Raw genomic sequence first — 15,842 nt, 5'->3', positions numbered from 1 at the left:
TCTACCTATCCTCCATTCCACCCCCTCCAGACGGCATAGAGATGGTATCATATGCGGACGATTGTACGATAATGACATCAGCCCCCCCCCCCCCCATTTTTGGCATCTGCGATAGATTGAATGTCTACCTCAACGAACTTGCCTCATATTTCGCTGCAAGAAATCTGAAGAGATCTGCCACCAAATCTTCAGCCACATTGCTCACTGCAAATACGCGTGAGGTGAATACTGAGCTGACTGTGATGGTCGATGGAGAAATGATTCCGACCATCAAGTGTCCCAAAATACTTGGCGTCACATTCTCCCCACATGCCACAGCAATTTGCGATAAAGTCAAAAGTAGAAACAAGGTCCTCAAGTCACTTGCTGGCAGCACTTGGGGTGCAGACAAAGAAACCTTGTTGACCACGTACAAAGAAATTGGCCGGTTTGTGGTAAGTTATGCAGCGCCAGTGTGGGCTGATCAGCTTTGTGACACGAAGTGGTATAATATTCAGATCTGTCAGAATGCCGCCCTCCGAACTGCGACGGACAGTCTCTTCAGTTCTCATGTGGACCATTAGGAGACAAAGATCCTACCAGTGCGAAGACATAACTACATGCTGGCTCAACAATACCTTTTGGGCTGTTATCGCAGGGACGATCCAAATCATCATAATGTGGATAGATATCCACCGCCCAGAAGCCTTAAGGTACATCTACATGATCTAGAGTGTGAGGTACAGCGCTACAAAATAGAACCCCTAGATCAAGTGGCATATCAAGCAGGTCTAGACAACATTCATGCAGACACAGTAGTAGATGCGGTAAATAACTACCCATTGCACCTGAAGAAATTGACCTTCCCCGGCAAACCAGAGTAGTTCTGGCTCAATAACGTTCCGGCAGATTCAGCCGCCTCAACTCCTACAGAGCAAAGATTGATGGAAACGTGCAAGATGTATGTCCCGATTGTAACCAGGGATCGCACGATACACGTCACCTGTTTAACTGCCCAGCCAGACCCACTCAACTCAGACTCAGATCCTTGTGGAGACACCCCACCTTAGTAGCAGAGCTCCTGGGTCTTGACACTCAACAAAATCAAGCAGAAGATAGATTCTGAGTATCTCGTGAGTCGTGAGTGTCTCTTGAGTTGTGATTTTTATGGTGAGCATCTCGTGAATATTGAGTGTTTCGTGAGTCGTGATTTTCTCATCAGTGTCTCCCGAGATACTCACGGCTCACGAGACACTCACACTCATGACTTCTGAGTATCTCGTGAGTGTCACTTGAGTTGTGATTTTTCTCGTGAGCTGTGAGAATCTCGTGAATCTTGAGTGCTTCATGAATCGTGCGTCGAAATTTTCTATTGAGTTTGCGTGAGTAAAATTTTTGTCTCGTTAAGGTGGGTCGACATAAAAAAGTCGTGCGTTAGCGTACTTGAACATTTTTTTCTCGTGAGCGTGCGTGAGCGAAAATTCACTTACGTGCACATCTCTAGCCAGTTGAGTATAATTACAAAACCGTTTGACGTTCTTAGACCAAATATTTTGCATGCCCCCAATTTCGAATTTTCCCTGTCCCCCGAAGATTAACGATTCTACTGTGCTATTTACTGCATTGATTTCTTTCTCTCTCTCTCTCTCTCCCTCTCTTTTGTTTCATTTTAGCATTCACAACCTTTCTTCATTTTTGTTTGTGTACATTGTCACCTTCATTTACGCCATCTGCATATTGATCCTTATATGGTTCCGTCAAGTATGGACAAAATTTTCCATGATTCCTGTGAGAAGACCGCGCCACAAAATTGCTTCACAACTCTTTGATATTTCCACAACAATCGATAAAAATGCTACGCTACGTATTTTAACCTTTATTTCCTTGATCTTGAGTATACTTTTCATAGCTTTTGTTCACTCGGTAAGTAATGTCTTATTTAGACTTTCTTAAATCTACTTTACAACAATTTTCTAGATGTTTTGTGATCCTGTAGCCTTGGAGAATGACGACGACTTGATGCAAGAATTTCTCTATGGAGGTCGTCGTACATTATGTTTCAATTCGTGGGTAAGAAGTTGCATAGAAATTTGAAAAGAAAATTTAGTTGGGAATTAGTGGAGAGCGGAAATATATGCACTTTTTGTTTATGGGCCGATTTTGATAAAAATTTTTATTCAGGCATATTTTTGTGTAAGAAAACGAATTTTGAGTGCTTATCTGAAATATGCATTTATATACCCTACACCACCACCATATGGTACAGGGAATTAGAACTTTGTACATTCCGACACGGGAGCATCACTCAGGCTGGAACTTTGAGCTCCGACTTGGGCGGTGTCCATCCTTATCACGGGAAGTTTAGCTGAAGGCTACCGGGCGCGTCCACAGGTTGCGGACAATGGAAAGCTTCGTTTTTGTGCGGAGTAACTTACAAATGCGGCCGAGGGCAGTCAGCGATTTCAAGAGGAGAGTCTCAGTGTGTGCTCAGGTGACACTGGCTCTTTATTTATTACTGAATGCCAATGATACTTTGGCGCCTTCAAATAACCAATGGCCATCATCAGTGTCTGTTCCCAGGTTAGGGGCGAGATTCGGGTCTTGGTGCAGGCGGCTCGCGTCATCGAGGGTTACATATGCGATCCCACAAAACCCATGCGGTTGGGGCGCTGGGCCAGTAACCCGCCCCCTTGAGAAACAAAGGAATAGTAAAAACAGACCCTCAACGTTGACAACCCACGCAAACGAAAAAAGGACCATGATATCAGGATCTGCACCTGATATGTCCACACTCTTTATAGAGAAAGTGCTGTATACGTGTTAGCGGCAGATATTACCGCCTTACAGGAAGTGCGATGGACTGAGAATGGTGTCACTACAACACCAAATGGTGACGAGGCATGAATTTGGCTGTGGATTTGTGGTTAGTCGGAGACTGAAACACCTTGTCTTCAGCTTTACTCCGGTAGAAGAGAAGCTAGCTACTTCTTTTCTTTAATTGGCTATGACAGAATATTTCTTCAACTAGCCGAACGTAGAATAGCGTTCCAAGCGCCTCGATCATTCTAAAATCTCTGACACCAAGTTTCGAGGTGTCTCCCACAACTTGATCTTTCCATCGGGCTTTTGGTCTTCCCGGTTTGCGTGTACCACCGTGTTTGCCTTCAAAAGACTTCTTTGCTGGAGCTTCTTCATCCATTCTGACAACATGACCTAGCCAACGCAGCCGTTGTATTTTGATGCGTGTAACTATGCTACCGTCGTCATACAGCTCGTGGGTCATACGTCGCCTATATTCTCCATTAACGCAAACTGGTCCATATACGAAGAATCTTTCTCTCAAATACTCCAAGCACTGCCTCATGTTCTTTCACAAGTACCCATGCTTCAGAACCATATAACAGCACGGGTAGTATCAGTGTCTTGTAAAGTGTAGTCTTCGTCTGTCTAGTCCAAAGTAGCATCTGTTTGCCAGTATTATTCTTCGCTTTATCTCAAAACTGGTGTCATTCGTTTCGGTTACGGCGGTGCAGAGGTAGATAAAGTTACTGACTATCTCAAAGTTGTGGTTCCCAACTTTCTCCATGTTCTTTATCTGCTGGGTTGTACAAGGCTTTTTGGGAGTGGAAACCATCCGTTTCTTCTTATCTCCATTGACTGCCAGACCCATTTTCACCGACTCTCTTTCGATTCTTTCAAAGGCTGCAGTTACTACTTCAGGTGACCGACCTATGATATCGATATCGTCGTCATAGGCGAGTAGCATGTGCTCTCTTGTGATTAGTGTGCCATATCTATTCACTTCTGCATCTCGTATAATCTTCTCCAGCAGTATATTAAAGAGATCACACGAGAGGCTGTCTCCTTGTCTGAAACCTCGTTTGGTATTAAATGGTTCGGAGAGATTCTTTCCTATTCTTACTGAGGAACGCGTATCAGCAAATGTCATCCTGCAGAGTGTTATAAACTTTGCAAGGATACCAAACTCAGACATGGCTTGAAATACCTTTGAATGTAAAGGAGTATCAAAGGCGGCTTTGTAGTCAACAAAGAGGTGGTAGGTGTTGATTTGTCCTTCTCGGGTTTTTTCCAGGATTTGGCGCAGTGTGAATATCTGGTCTAGGGTGGATTTACCAGGTCTAAAGCCGCATTGATAGGGCCCAATTATCTCATTGACTTTAGGTTTTAATCTTTCAAACATTACGCTTGAGATTATCTTGTATGCGATGGGGAGGAGACTTATTCCTCTGTAGTTGGCACATTCCGTCTTGTCTCCTTTCTTGTGTACGGGACATATTATGCTGAGGTTCCAATCATCGGGTATGCGTTCTTCTAGCCAGATTGCGCAGATAAGCTGATGCATATGCCTTATCAGCGTGTCGCCTCCGGTCTTAAATAGTTCAGCGGGTAACCCATCGGCTCCTGCTGCCTTATTGTTCTTTAGTCAGGTTAGTGCTACTTGGACCTCATTCTGACTAGGAGGTAAACATTCTATACCATCATCAGGGATTGGTTCTGCGGTATCCTCTTCGCCGCCAACATCGGACACTAGCAATTGGGTAAAATGTTCTTTCCATATCCTCAGCATGTTATCTGTGTCAGTTACCAGATTTTCTTCTTTGTCTCCGCAGGAGGATGTGCCTGGACCAAAGCCATCGGTTTGATATTTAATTCTTTGGTAGAATTTCCGGACTTCATTCTGACTCCTGTACATCTCAATTCGCTCGCACTCACGTCTTTCCATTTCCTTTTTCTTTCTGCGGAATAGACGTTTCTCCTCTCTCCTTTTCTCCCGATACCTCTCCTTCATCTGGCGCGTTGCTACTGATTGTAGGGTTGCTCTATATGCCACATTCTTGGCTTCAGTAGCATCTCGACACTCATGGTCGTACCATGGGTTTTTTGGAGGAGGCTTTCGGTACCCAAGTACGGATTTCGCGGCATTTTCCATGGAGTGGGCAATAGTTTGACACTGCGCCATTATATCATCGGAACAAGGAGTGCTTTCATCAAGCAGTTGGGTCAGTCGAGTGGAGTATGCCGCTGCCATTTGTTGTGTCTGCAGCTTTTCAATGTCCAGCTTCCGTGCAGTGTCAGATCGTACTTTCCTCGCCATGTTCAAACGGGTGCGAACCTTTGCTCCAACAAGGTAATGATCCGAATCTATATTCGCTCCACGGATCGATCGTACATCTAACACGCTGGATGAATGCCTTCCATCTATCACAACGTGATCAATTTGGTTTCTCGTGTTTTGATCGGGTGACAGCCATGTGGCTTTGTGGATATTTTTATGTTGAAATCTGGTGCTACTAACTACCATGTTTTTTGCCGCGGCGAAATCTATCAGCCTCAACCCATTACTGGACGTTATCTCGTGGAGGCTAAACTTTCCGACTGTTGAACCAAAAATGTCTTCCTTCCCTATTTTCGCATTAAAATCTCCCAGAACGATTTTAATATCATGGGCGGGGCAGCGGTCATATTCTCTCTCTCTAGGCGCTCGTAGAAAATATCCTAGGTCTGTTCGTCTTTGTCTTCCGTCGGGGCATGGGCACAAATAAAGCTGACGTTGAAGAATTTGGCTTTTATGCGGATTGTGGCTAGCCTCTCATCCACCGGAGTAAAGCTGGAGACGAGGTGTTTCAGTCTTCGACTAACCACAAATCCACAGCCAAATTCATGCCTCGTGTTATGGCAGCTATAGTATAGTCAGTCACCGTTTGGTGTTGTAGTGACGCCATTCCCAGTCCATCTCACTTCCTGTAAGGCGGTAATATCTGCCTTGTACTTCTCTAATACATCCACCAGCGCGTATACTGCACCTTCTCTATAGAGAGTGCGGACATTCCAGGTGCAGATCCGCAAATCATGGTCCTTTTTTCGTTTGCGTGGGTCGTCAACGTTGGGGGGGGGTCCGTTTTCACTATTCCTTTGTGTTTCATAGTAGTTCTATGTTTTCCGGGGGCGGGTTACTGGCCCAGCGCCCCAACCGCATGGGTTTGTGGGATTGCATGTATCCCTCGTTGTGGCGAGCCGCTTGCTCCATAATCCGACGCTCACCGCCAGCCGACCCTAACCTGGGAACAGACGCTGATGTTGGCCATTGGTTATTTGAAGGCGCCAATAACTCGCCTTGTCATCTCGAGTATCATTAGCACTCAGCTAGCTACAATCCTCATAAAACACAAATTTTTCAACATCAGTCTTATTTGTGTCCATGTCCCGACGGAAGAAAAGGACGAGCAAACCAAGGATATCTTCTACGAGCCCCTAGAGAGAGAGAATACGACCGTTGCCCCACCCATGATATTATAATCATTCTGGGAGATTTTAATGCGAAGATAGGGAAGGATGACATCTTTGGTCCAACAGTCGGAAATTTTTGCCTCCACGAGGTAATGCGATATCTGGGTTGAGGCTAACAGCTTTCGCCGCGGCAAAAAAACATGGTAGTTAGCAGTACCAGATTTCAACATAAAAATATTTAAAAGGCCACATGCCAGTCACTCGATCAAAACCAAGAAAATCTCCGATCATTGAGCTCGCCTCGAAAGAGAAACAAACAGTAATTGTAAAATTTAATGATCTTCGCCCAAACAGGTAAAAACAATGAAAATGAAAAAAATGCGGCAGAGCCCGGCCGGGATTCGAACTGGGCATATGGAGGAATAGCGAGAGACGTTGCCGTTGTCTAGCGGTCGAAGCCATCAATACAACTTCCAACAGTTGCACAGAATCATGTGTACCACGGAAGTAGTTTAATTGTTACAGAAAAAAGTCTGTCATTACACAAAAACACATGCATTGGGAAAAAGTACAGCTGATAGACAGTTTGTCGAGCGTGGTTAAGGTGGTAATAGTATCATAGAGGCGTTTTCGCAATTAATACAATTCAAATACAAAATAGCAACACACGGGTCTTGAAGCCATCTCACCTAATATGGTTGAAAAGTCTTCTTACCAAAGACGAAACGCGTCCCATAGTGGTTGGTGTGGGTTGCAATCTCTGGCTTTCCTTTTCCATTTGCAAAAAAAATCTCCGATCATTGAGATCGTCTCGAAAGAGAAACAAACTTAAATCGTCAAATTGATCGCGTTGTGATAGATGGAAGGCATCCACCCAGTGTGTTAGATGTACAATCGATCCGTGGAGCAAATAAAGATTCGGATCATTACCTTGTTGCGCAACCGTTTGAACATGACAAGGAAAGTACGAACTGACACTGCACGGAAGCTGGAAGCACTCCTTGTTCCGATGATATAATGGCACAGTGGCAAACCATTGCCCACTCCATAGAAAATACCGCGAAATCAGTACCTGGGTACAGGAAACATCCCCCAATAAATCCTAGGTACAACCAAGAATGTCGAAATGCTACTGAAGCCAAGAATGCGGCATACAGAGCAACCCTGAAATCAGTAGCAACGCGCCAGATGAAGAAGAGGTATCGGAAGATAGGGAGAGAGGAGAAACGTCTATTCCGCAGAAAGAATACGTAAAAGCATGCTTAGTTCGACAGGCCAAATCTTATAAACCCTCTGCCATGGATCACATTTGTCAAGTTATTTGGCCGATATCTCTTTATAGACAAACCGAGGATAATGGACAGGAATTGCTATGCTATTTCAGCTCTACTAATTTATGAACCGATTAGTTTGCCTGTAGGGGACCAAAGTGAAATTAATTGTGCTATATTTCAGCCAAAGCGGATAATAGTTGCGGCCTCTAGCGGCTCATGAAGTCATGATACGAAATCGGTTTATATGGGAGCTATATCAGGTTATGCATCGATGATTGATGGTCAAACCAAAACACTGCGCACAAAAATTCAGCCAAATTGAATAAAAATTGCTCCCTCTATCGGCTCAAGAAGTCATGATACGAAATCGGTTTAGATGGGAGCTATAACAGGTTATGAACCGATTGGAGCCAATTGTTGGTTGTCAAACCAAAACACTTTATGCAAAACTTCAGCCAAATCGGATAATAATTGCGTCCTCTAGCGCTCCAAAATCAAGATCCCAGATCGATTCATATGGGAGCTATATCAGGTTATGAACCCATTCGGACCATACTTGGCAGAGTTGTTGAGAGTCATAATAAAAAAACTTAGTGCAAAATTTCAGAAAAATCCGCTAAGAATTGCGCGCACGAAAGACTTAAGAAGTCAAGATCCGCAATCGGTTTAAATGGCAGCTATATCAAAACATGCACCAATTTGGCCCATTTACAATCCCAACCGACCTGAACTAAGAAGTATTTATGCAAAATTTCAAGCACCTAGCAGTGACCCGACTGCAGAACAACAAGGCAGCAGGAGCCGACGAGTTACCCGCTGAACTATTTAAGATCGAAGGCGACACGCTGATAAGGCGTATGCATTAGCTTGTCTGCGCAGTCTGGCTAGAAGAACGCATACCCGATGATAGGAACCTCAGCACACTATGTCCCGTACACAAGAAAGGAGACACAACGGAATGGGCCAACTACAGAGGAAAAAGTCTTCTACCCATCGCATACTCTCGAGCGTAATGGTTGAAAGATTAAAACCTTAAGCCAATTGGGAACTTGTGAAAGCAGAAGAGGCAGGGCTTGGAGTGTTTGAGAGTAAGATTCTTCGTAAAATATATGGACAAGTTTGCGATCCCCCGATTTGACTTCTAGCGCCCCTGCAAGCCACAATTTTTGTCCAATTTGGCTGAAATTGAGCATGTAGTGTTCTGTTATAATTCCAAACAACTGTGTCAATTACGCTTCAAATCGGTCTATAACCTGATATAGCTCCCATGTAAACCGGCCTCTCGATCGTCCTTGTTCGCTTCCTAAAAGCTTTAATTTTTGCTGGTTTGACAAAAGTTTGGTGTGTAGAATAAAATAATGCCCTTCAATTTATTTTGAATAAATTTTTAGCAGAACCCTTGGTGGTGGGTTCCCAAGATTCGGCCCGGCCAAACTTAGCACGCTCTTACTTGTTATAATATACTCACTTTCCCCCACTAAGATATCTCAATGTGCCAAACATGTCTCGGAGAATTGAACTCTTATGCAATTTCTATTGATATTCCAAATACCTTCTCGTTTATTTCCCTTCTGTTTCATTGCAGTCTGTAACAGAGTCTTTAGTACTCTGCTTAGCTGTAATATTCACCTACTCGCACATTCCTTATTTAATACAAATGATAACTGGAATATTGATTACCATCTATTACCTCTTGATCGTATTTATCGAATTCGATTTGGTCTATGAATGCAGTTTGGTGACCAATAAAACTGTAAGAGCCGAAGCAAGTCATCTTTGGAATCTATTGACCATCCTTATGATATATCAACTAATGTCTCGCCATCTCATTTACATATTAAAAATTGAAGCCATGTAAGTATAGTTTTTTCTTATACGAATAAAAGTTATTAGAAATTAAGATTGCAGCTGTCACACAGTGGTGGAAAATGCAAACAAGTCCACCACTTAGCTCTAAAGTGATCCGAACTCTAGATATTTGTAGAGGAAGAAATAGGTTTCCACATTCGAAGAAAAAAAAACAAACACGGCGTTGACAAATAAAAGTGAATCAACACACAAATGTTATCTGATCAACCACAAATGTTTACAAATCAACAACAGTTTTTGTGAACGAAACGTCCACAGGCATTCACATTTTGTTGTTGCAACAGTGTACTGTGTTATATCTTTCGTCTGCTTGATTCTGCTGTATATCAATATCGAGAAACTCTGCGACTAAGGTGGGGTGCGTTCGGAGGGATTTGGGTCTGAGTCGAGTTGGTCTGGCGAGACATTTAAGCAGGTGACGTGTGTTCTCTGGTCCAAATCGGACACACACTGCACGTTGGCAACAAAATCCTAGCTCTGTAGGAGTTGAGACGGTTTCCCAAGGAAGGCTCACTTCTTCAAGTGCTGTGGCAGTCGATTTTCAAGGATTACGTTCTCTCGGAAGCTGTACACCACCTGCTAGACCTGCTTAATTCAGCGGCTCTCTCTTAACCTCACGCTCTAGGTAGATCCACCTTAAGGCTTCTGGGCGGTGGATGTCTATGCACCAGAAGATGATTTGTATGGTCCCTGATGCAGTTATATCTTCGCCAGGGTAGGATCTTCGTCTCCTGATGTAGGTGGTCCACTTGAGAACTGAGCAGACATCCCATCGTAGTTCGAACAGTGGCATTCTGGCAGATCTAAATATTATTCCACAGTGTGTCACGAGACCACACTTTGCTTTGTACGTGGCCAACAAGGTTTCTTTGTCTGCACCCCAATTGCTGGCGGCAAGTGACTTGAGGACCTTGTTTCTACCTTAAACCTTATCGCAAATTGCTGTGGCAGAATGTGTAAGAGCTGTCAAATGTCGGAATCATTTCTCCATCGACCATCATAGTCAGCTCGGCATTCACCTCACTCGTAATTTTAGTGAAAAATGTGGCTGATGATTAGGTGGCAAATATCTTCAGATTTCTTGCAGCGAAATATGAGGTAAGTTTGTTGAAGTAGACGTTCAACCTATCGCAGATGAAAATGGATGAATGGATGGGGGGCCTGTGATAAGATCGTACAATCGTCCGCATATGATACGATCTCTATGCCGTCTGTAGTGGGTGGAATTGAGGATAGGTAGAGATTAAACAGTGTCGGAGATATCACCCCACCTTGGGGAACTCCCTGTTTCGCTGTACGTTGCTTCGACTTCTTATCCCTAAATTCCTCAAATGACTGGTGATCACATAGATAATTCGCGACCCAGCGTTCCAGGCCTGGCTGGAGATACGTATTTGAGGATAACGCCATCAAATAGTTTGGCATGGCTGACCATATCGAAAGCTTCGATAGGTCCAGAACCACGAGAACCGTCATGTAACACGGCCTGGGCTGATTAAAGCCACAGCAAATGAAGCTTGGTAGTAGTAGTCCCTAAAACGTCTTGTCTACTGGTGAGAGAAGTAAAATCGGTCTGTAAGACTTCCCCTTGTCGGGTCCGTTCCAGTCTTCCGAAGCAGGATAACTCTGCCCATCTTCCAGACATTGAGTACTATAAGAGGGCTCAAAGACAGATTGAGGACAGTTGTAGGGTACTAAACTCTAGGTAAATCCAGATTCTTCAACATCATTCAATATTTCAAAGAGATATCTCTACCCGTTTTTTTTTCACAGCGTGTCTGAGACTTGTATATACTCCGAAAGCCTGACAGCAGGCAAGGGTGGTATTTATACCCTGCCCTGCACGAGGTTGTGCATAAAATAGAAGAATCCTTCGATGCCAAAACGTACATCCTGGCGGTATGCATTGACATCGAGGGGGCTTTTAACAATTTTCGGACCGACACGCTGATCCAATCCTTAGAGCAGTACCGGGTGGACCCGGTCCTTAATCACTGGATAAACCATATGCTAAGGAACAGGTGGATAAATTCTATGTCCCATGGCATAAATATAAAGGAGAAAGTGGCACAGGGCACGCCACGGGGGGGCATTTTATCGCCACTCCTATGGATGACCATCATAAATAAGCTATTACGGATGCTGACTGAAGAGGGAATTGAACCCGTTTGCTATGCAGACGATGTTATAGTACTTCTTAGGGGTAAGGATGCGAACCAGCTATGCAAAAAACCGAAAAGGTCTTGCATATGGCATATGACTGGGCTGAACCCAAAGGTCTCCCAGAAAAAGCTGATGACGAAGGTGGGCCAATTTGACACACCACGTTACCTCAACAAAACGATTTCGATATCTGATAAGTTCATATACTTAGGAGTGATCTTGGAGCGAAAACATAATTGGAAGTGTTGGGCACTAGACGGGCACCAGATTAGACGGACGTAGGCTGGAAATGGGATCTGAATCCAAGGATAGTCCACTGGCTCTACAGGAGCGTGATTAGATCAATGCCTACTGGTGGACTGCTATGGAGAAAAAGCGCAACATAATCACCATACAATAGGTTCAACGAACACGTTATCTTCACATAGGCGGAGCGATGAGGACCACGCCCACTAGTGCACTGGTGACTATTCTAGATATTCGACCCATTGACATCCAGATTAAGTGTGAGCCACTGCGGCTATGAGTCTTAAGGTCAAGCGAGAATGGATTGAGGATGGGAGCAGCTCATACCATCGCGGTATAATCGACACAACGATAGGAAACCTGGAAGCAAGGGAAGAGGTTTCCGATCAGATACCTGAATGAACCTTGAGTCGAGTGCGAGGCACTGATGCCAGCGCCACACCCTTGGTTTGCCATCTGGAAGATTATGTTACACGGATGGAACAAAGCTAGAGGACAACGTAGGCCGGGGGATCTACATTGAGAATCCAGGGACTGAGATCTGTTTTAGACTGCCTGGCCATAATACGGTCCTGCAGGCGGAGATCCGGGCGATCACGGAATGCGTGACGTGGTGTGATTTTAACGCCAGGACGTCGAGTGTGAACATCTTTACAGAGAGTAAAATTCCCAAAAGGGCAATAACAAGCAGGACGGCAAGGTCACAAACTGTCTTGCAGTGTAAGAAGGTGATTAACGCCTTCTCTGAGGTTGACATCGTTTGGGTTCCGGGCCATAATGGAGTAAGGGGAAATGAAAAAGCAGGTGATTTGGCGGTGAAGACCAGAGGACGGACGTCAATAAACTTGGTTAACCCCTGTGGGACAGCGAAACAGTCGGTAGGATGGCGAAATTTCTATGGGGGGATCCAGATCGTGAGAAGACGAGGCTATTACTGAAAGGATGTAAGAAGGAGGTCAGTATCATGACGGGACACATATGACTACGAGCTCACTTATGGAAAATCGATGCTGCAACTTAAAGCATGTGTAAGGCATGCGGGAAGATGATGAGACGTTGAAGCGTTTCCTATGTCATTGCCCGGCTTTCGCGTCTAACAGATACCGACACTTAGGTGGGGACACGATACCAGACTTGAACCAACTTAGGCGCGTGAGATTCCCAACTTAGATTTCGAGATTACTGTTGTTTTTTGTTATCCGCACCATCTTTTCAACCTAAACTAACCATATACAAATATATTTTTAGTTCCAAATGGCGTTTGGAAAAGAAAAAGGATAATGCTCAGATGACAAATGAATCGATAAAAATTCTTCTACACAATATTCTGCCTTCCCATGTAGGTAAGTAAGCGAATGCCCGTTAACAAAAGAAGAATAATAAGCTGCTACACAAAATCTCTTGATTCCGTTAAGACATGACTTTGCTTTTCTCCATTGTATAGTCAACATTTACTTATCAAAGCGCATGCGCAACGAACCCTACTATGAACAGCATGAATATGTTGCTGTAATGTTTGCCACAATTATCTATGCCAGATCAGGCAGTATTGAACTGCGCCTGCTAAATGAAATCATATGTGAATTGGATGAAGTGGTAGGCAAAAAGCTAGCAAAAATTATTGGATGGATCCCTGCTACTTAATTGTATTATCTTTTCCAGCTAAGGTACTATAAAGGACCCATTAAGGTGGAAAAAATCAAGGTAGCCAATTGGTCATATATGGCAGCCTGTGGGTTTGACATACCTGTTGGTGAGTCTGCCTATCATGCAATGCCAGTTCCTCGAACTTCAATCTTTTTGCCCAGCAAACATATTTATCCCTCAACATCATCCAATGAAAGTGAGGTTAGAACTTCCAGTTATCATTCAAGCACCCAACATAGCGAAAGTGACAAAGATAATGCGTTAATGGCGGATAGTGGTGGCCCAATCAATGACAGTAATCTTCATTTATCGGATGATGATTTCAGTACCCGAGAACTACAGAAAAGACATGTTCTAAAAACTATGGCTAATTTTGCCTTGGATCTTTTAAGCAGCATACACACCTTTAATGTTGCCAATCAAATGGCGAGGGGCGCAAACGAGCCTGCTATCAAATTGAGAATTGGCAAGCAATCTTTTGTGCTGGACTACATTTAGAAATTGGTTTACTTTCTATTGCAAATTTCAGGCATAAGCAGTGGCGAAGTCATGGCTGGTGTCGTTGGTTCCTCTCAAGCCTATTATGATATCTGGGGCAATGCCGTAAACATGGCATCTCGCATGGACTCTACGGGCGAGCCGGGCCGCATTCAAGTCACCGAAGAAGCTGCCGATGCTTTGAAATCATTCAATGTGGCTTGTAAATATCGTGGTTACATTCATGTAAAAGGACGCGGCTATATGCCAACATATTTTGTTCGAATTACTAAAGATTTTCAATTCGGGATGTTGGAAACAAAAAATGTTGAAGCTCATAAATATCACCAAGATTAAGGTGGTGTAAAAACAAAAATATTTTAACATTACATCGACTTAGTTAATAATAAATAGCAAGAATGTTGCACAATTACCAATAAAAAACAAACAAGTAAAACAATGGTCGGTTCGGCCCAGCCCCACCACCTCGGGTATATATGTAAACCACCTTTCGTCTTAGTCCTGTGAAAAATGCATAATTTATGCCCATATATATCGAAATATGGTCCGATTTGGACCAAATTCGACACGGACTTTGAGTCGTCTAATAAGTAGAAGTCATTGTTCAATTTTGTAGAACAAAATATCGATCTTTATGGTAGCTCCATCCAAATATAGGCCGATCTGAACCATACACGACACAGATATCGAAAAGCCTAACATAAGTCACTGTGTCAAATTTCAGCGAAATCGGATAATAAATGCGCTTTTAATGAGGCCAAGACATTAAATCGAAGGATCGGTCTATATGGCAGCTATATCCAAATCTGAACCGATCTGAGCCAAATTCAAGAGGGATGTCGAAGGGCCTAACAGTAGTCACTGTCCCAAATTTCGGCGACATCGGACAACAAAGACCTTAAATCGAGAGATCGGTCTATATGACAGCTGTATCCAAATCTGGACCGATCTGAGGCAAATTGCAGAAAGATGTCGAGGGGCCTAATATAACTCACTGTCCCAAATTTCGGCAACATCAGACAATAAATAGCAGCTATATCCAAATCTGAACCGATCTCGGTCAAAGTGAAGAAGGACACCGAAAAGCCTAACAGTACTCACTGTCCCAAATTTCGGCAACATCGGACAATAAATGCACCTTTTATGGGCCCAAGACCTTAAATCGAGAGATCGGTCTATATGGCAGCTATATCCTAATCTGGACCGATCTGGGCCAAATAGCAGAAAGATTTCGAGGGGCCTAACATAACTCACTGTCCCAAATTTTGGCGACATCAGACCATAAATGTGCCTTTTCATGGGCCCAATATATATTCAAATCTCGACCGATATGGGTCAAATTGAAAAAGAATGTCGATGGGCCTAACACATTTCACTGTCCCAAATTTCGGTCGATACGGGATGACTATGAGCACCACACAGGCTGGAACTTTGAGCTCCGACTTGTGTGGTGCCCATCGTTATCACGGGAAGCTTAGCTGAAAGCTACCGGGCGCGTCCACAGGTTGCGGATGGTGGAAAGCTCCGTTTTTATGCGGAGTAGCTGCAAATGCGGCCGCGGGCAGTCAGCGATTTTCGAGTGGAGAGTCTCAGTGAGAAGTCAGATGCTACTGGCTCTTAACTAAATACTGAGTGCCAATGATACTCGAGATGACAAGGCGAGTTATTGGCGCCTTCAAATAACCAATGGCCAACATCAGCGTCTGTTCCCAGGTTAGGGGCGGCTTGCGGCGAGCGTCGGATCTTGGAGCAAGCGGCTCGCCACAACGAGGGATACATGCAATCCCACAAACCCATGCGGTTGGTGCCCTGGGCCAGTAACCCGCCCCCGGAAAACATAGAACTACTATGAAAAACAAAGGAATAGTAAAAGCGGACCCCCCAACGTTGACGACCCACGCAAACGAAAAAAGGACC

At 44.0% G+C, this 15,842-nt stretch overlaps 1 protein-coding gene across 1 annotated transcript in view; it reads left to right on the top strand.

Annotated features, from left to right (window-relative positions):
- Positions 1–14,261, top strand: part of LOC106087505 (adenylyl cyclase X E-like) — a 28,602-nt gene extending 14,341 nt beyond the window's left edge. Inside the window, exons 8-14 of the mRNA XM_013252562.2 lie at positions 1,653–1,902; positions 1,957–2,049; positions 9,088–9,356; positions 13,029–13,123; positions 13,225–13,376; positions 13,443–13,893; positions 13,957–14,261. Coding sequence (XP_013108016.2) covers positions 1,653–1,902; positions 1,957–2,049; positions 9,088–9,356; positions 13,029–13,123; positions 13,225–13,376; positions 13,443–13,893; positions 13,957–14,261 — 1,615 coding nt within the window. The remainder of the gene's footprint in view (positions 1–1,652; positions 1,903–1,956; positions 2,050–9,087; positions 9,357–13,028; positions 13,124–13,224; positions 13,377–13,442; positions 13,894–13,956) is intronic.
- Positions 14,262–15,842: the final 1,581 nt, after the last annotated feature.

The sequence above is a fragment of the Stomoxys calcitrans genome, chromosome 1 (assembly GCF_963082655.1).
Source record: "Stomoxys calcitrans chromosome 1, idStoCalc2.1, whole genome shotgun sequence".
Taxonomy (NCBI): Eukaryota; Metazoa; Arthropoda; class Insecta; order Diptera; family Muscidae; genus Stomoxys; species Stomoxys calcitrans.
This window is presented reverse-complemented; position numbering and strand designations above follow the sequence as displayed.